The 3,291-nt window shown below is 46.0% G+C and overlaps 1 protein-coding gene across 1 annotated transcript in view; it reads left to right on the top strand.

Moving 5' to 3' along the window:
* The first annotated feature begins 2,379 nt into the window (after positions 1 to 2,379).
* Positions 2,380 to 3,291, top strand: part of DPH6 (diphthamine biosynthesis 6) — an 89,926-nt gene continuing 89,014 nt past the window's right edge. Inside the window, exon 1 of the mRNA XM_018571179.1 lies at positions 2,380 to 2,468. Coding sequence (XP_018426681.1) covers positions 2,446 to 2,468 — 23 coding nt within the window. The 5' untranslated portion in view covers positions 2,380 to 2,445. The remainder of the gene's footprint in view (positions 2,469 to 3,291) is intronic.

The following is a 3,291-nucleotide window of genomic DNA, read 5'->3' on the forward strand; positions in this document are numbered from 1 at the left end:
GACCTAATGGGCGGTCACACATTCCACCGCCGCGGAACTGGGCAGGATTACATTGGAATGTGTGACCACATCACCGGTCACACATTCCAACTTAGTCAAAAACTTTGATAGAATACCGGCCCCTTTGACTAGTTGATCAAATGACGCTGGCCGAAAGGGTGGAGACAGCGCCTCCCACTGTGCAAATTTCGGCTGGTTCCTGAAGAACCGGCTGAAAATCACATAATGCATGGCCAGCTTATGGCTACATTCACACTGGGTGCAATTCGATGCTTTTAAAATGGTTTTCTAAAGGCACTGCATCAAATGATTTCCAATAGATCTATTCACACTTTGCGTTTAGATGCTTTTATCTGCAGTCAGTTTAGTTGTGTTTAGAAAAAAACAAAAGTCAGTTGTGTCTAGGAATCAAACTTAACATATAAACGCACCAAAACGCATGTAAACACATTTTGATGCTAGGATTTGGTACCAGATGCAGACATCCCAACTCTCCTGGACGCCCCGGGAGTCTTCCGCTATTAGATAGCGGCTCCCGGCCGCCCCAGAGAGAAACATTTTCTCCCGGAAAGGTTTACTCTGCTATATCTAGCAAAGTAAACCTTTCCCTGCAATCTGTTTTATTTATTTTTTTCTGACATTGGGGCCGCCGTCAGAGAAAAAAAAAAAAAACAGCATATGAATGCATAGCTAGATTGCTATTGGCTATTTCACTTTGCAATAGCCAATAGCAGACTAGCTATTGCACAGTGGTGGACATAGGGAACAAAGGGCCCTGGTGCAAGATTATTTTTGGGCCTCCCCCCATAAAAACCCCACAAACCTCCCTAACCCATATCCCCTTTAGCAACCACAAAAAAAGTTGGAAAAATGGCATTGCTGTATAAAGTACTGCTGAGATTTGTAGTCCTCTATAGAGGGTGCCATTCTGGATTGCTGCGATGCAGAATGGGACCTGCTATATAGAACTACAAATACCAGCTGTACTTTATACAGCAATGCCATCAATTGGGCTACAAAAAATAATGATTTTATTTATTAACTTACCTTCACCTCCTCTGGCTGTTTCCTGGTGGGGGAGGCTGCAGAAAACCACCCCTGTGTGTGTGTCCATCTCAGCGCGCCTGTGTACTCAGACGGCTGTTTGCTGGGTCCTCACGGCTGAGGCCCAGGGCTGCTCCCTGCAGTGCCTGCAGGCTTTTTTTTATTCTCGGCCCCCTCCACAGTTTTCGGCGGCCGACGGGACCCCTCGTCTCTGCGCTGGGAGTGCCGGAAAAACCAGATACTCCTGGCGCCTGAGTACACGGGCGCACTGAGATGGACACACACACAAGGGAGGTGCTGAGATGGACACACACACAGGGGGCCCGTCAACCAATGTGATCAATGGACACTCCCGGCGCAGAGATGGGGGGCCCACCGCATACCGATCCAATGGTAAACGGCGGACGGACACCAAAGGGCCCCCCCATCTGTGCCCCAGGGCTGTGTTTGAATGGATACTGGGCCCCCCGTAGGCTCAGGCCCCTGTGGCGGTAGTTCCGCCACTGCTTTTGCACCCGCCCACTGCTGCTGTCAATCAGCAGGGGGGGACCTGAAGTTCTCCATCAGATCCTCTTCTAGTGACTGACAGCAGCAGAGGGCGGGTGAAATAGCCAGCTTGCTATTGGATATTGCAAATTGAAATAGCCAATAACAATCTAGCTATTCATTCCTATGCTGTTTTTTTTATTTATTGTTCTGACGGCAGCAGCTGTCAGAATACTAAAAACACCCAAAAGAAAACAGCAGATAGCAAAGAAGCTATAGCTTCCTGTGCTATCTGCCATCATTTCAGGGGGGTGCTCCCCCCCCCCCCAGTTTTTTCAGGTTGGGATCCCTGCAGATGCATCCAAACACATATGCATATACACGCACGTAAATGCGGGTCATTTAATGCATCTAGAAGCATAAACACAGCATCTTGCCTGACAGATTTGTATCTGCATATAGAGCACAGAAACGCAAGTTGCAAGTGTGAATGGAGCCTTATGGTGAATGTCAATCGCCAGTGAGTTTGTCAGTGAATGCATCTCAGTGAAAGTGACTGGATTTCCCAGAGTTTTATAAACGTGTCCCTATCAATAGACTGAATGATACGTACACACTTCACTTTTGTGGCATTCTTTCAGTTATATATCATTCTTCTAAATATATATGTTGTCAATAAATAATAATTAAAAGCAATGTCCAGAACAGTTCTGTGCCTGTGCCAGTCATAAGCTGCCTTTATTCTTCCAGAGAGAGACTACATTTAGCTGTTCTCTATGTGCCTGATGATCTCTGCACAGGCATTGCCGCGGCCACCTAACAGCCCGGGGTCCTGATGCTCTGAGACACGTGTGTAGGCACTTCCTGGTTAGCAGAAGCTGAGCCGCGCAGCTTTGAAGAGAACCTGTTCTCACGATGAGGGTGGTAGCTTTAATCAGGTGATGGATTAGAATGCACAGTGACATTAGGAGTGAAATAAGACGAGCTGTCAGTGCTGTGTGAGCTCAGTGTCCAGTTACTGCAGAGCTTGTGCTGACACTTGCAGCTCATCACTTCATATAGCCTGCTTTTGTTCATTATATTTCTATTCCGAAATTCATTTGCTGCACCTAGTGCAGAGATGCAACATCCTCCAAGTTATTTTCAACTGATGGATTTAAAGGCATAGTCTACCTTTTGAAAAAATAAAATAATAAATGCACCCACATTGATAAAAGAAAAAAAATATGCATTTATTCGTTTTTGTAATCAGACCTGCAGAGCATTGCAATCACGATCAGTACATTGCACAAGCTGCGTGCTATGCGGCTGTGCTGGCCAATTCACAAACAGAAGGTTGTAGGGAGAAGAACTCCATGATTCACGTGAGTGTGTTGGGGTGGGGGTGCAGTTTTAGAGTGGGGGTGACCACGGTGTTGATGATGTTGCAGTATTTTATTATCGCTTGGACCTAATACATATTGATATTTATTAATTTTGCAACTTCCATCAAGTATTTCCATTTATTAATTTTATTGCAGCTGTGATCAGTGGGTTGCAGGTGCATTGCACTGTTTACATTCTGGCCCCAGCTCAATACAATGGTATGGACCTACCTTTGTGGGGCTGAAGAGGGTAATCAATGTACTACAAGTACAGTGATGTCACTGTGCTTCTTTGAGATCTACAAGTCCCTTTGTCGAAGTGGCAGATGGGACTTGTAGGTTCCTGGTAATGGATGATGCAGCCAAGCGGGCTACATATACAGACGGAAGGCTGTAA

The sequence above is a fragment of the Nanorana parkeri genome, unplaced genomic scaffold (assembly GCF_000935625.1).
Source record: "Nanorana parkeri isolate BGI_ZX_2015 unplaced genomic scaffold, ASM93562v1 scaffold1693, whole genome shotgun sequence".
NCBI lineage: Eukaryota > Metazoa > Chordata > Amphibia > Anura > Dicroglossidae > Nanorana > Nanorana parkeri.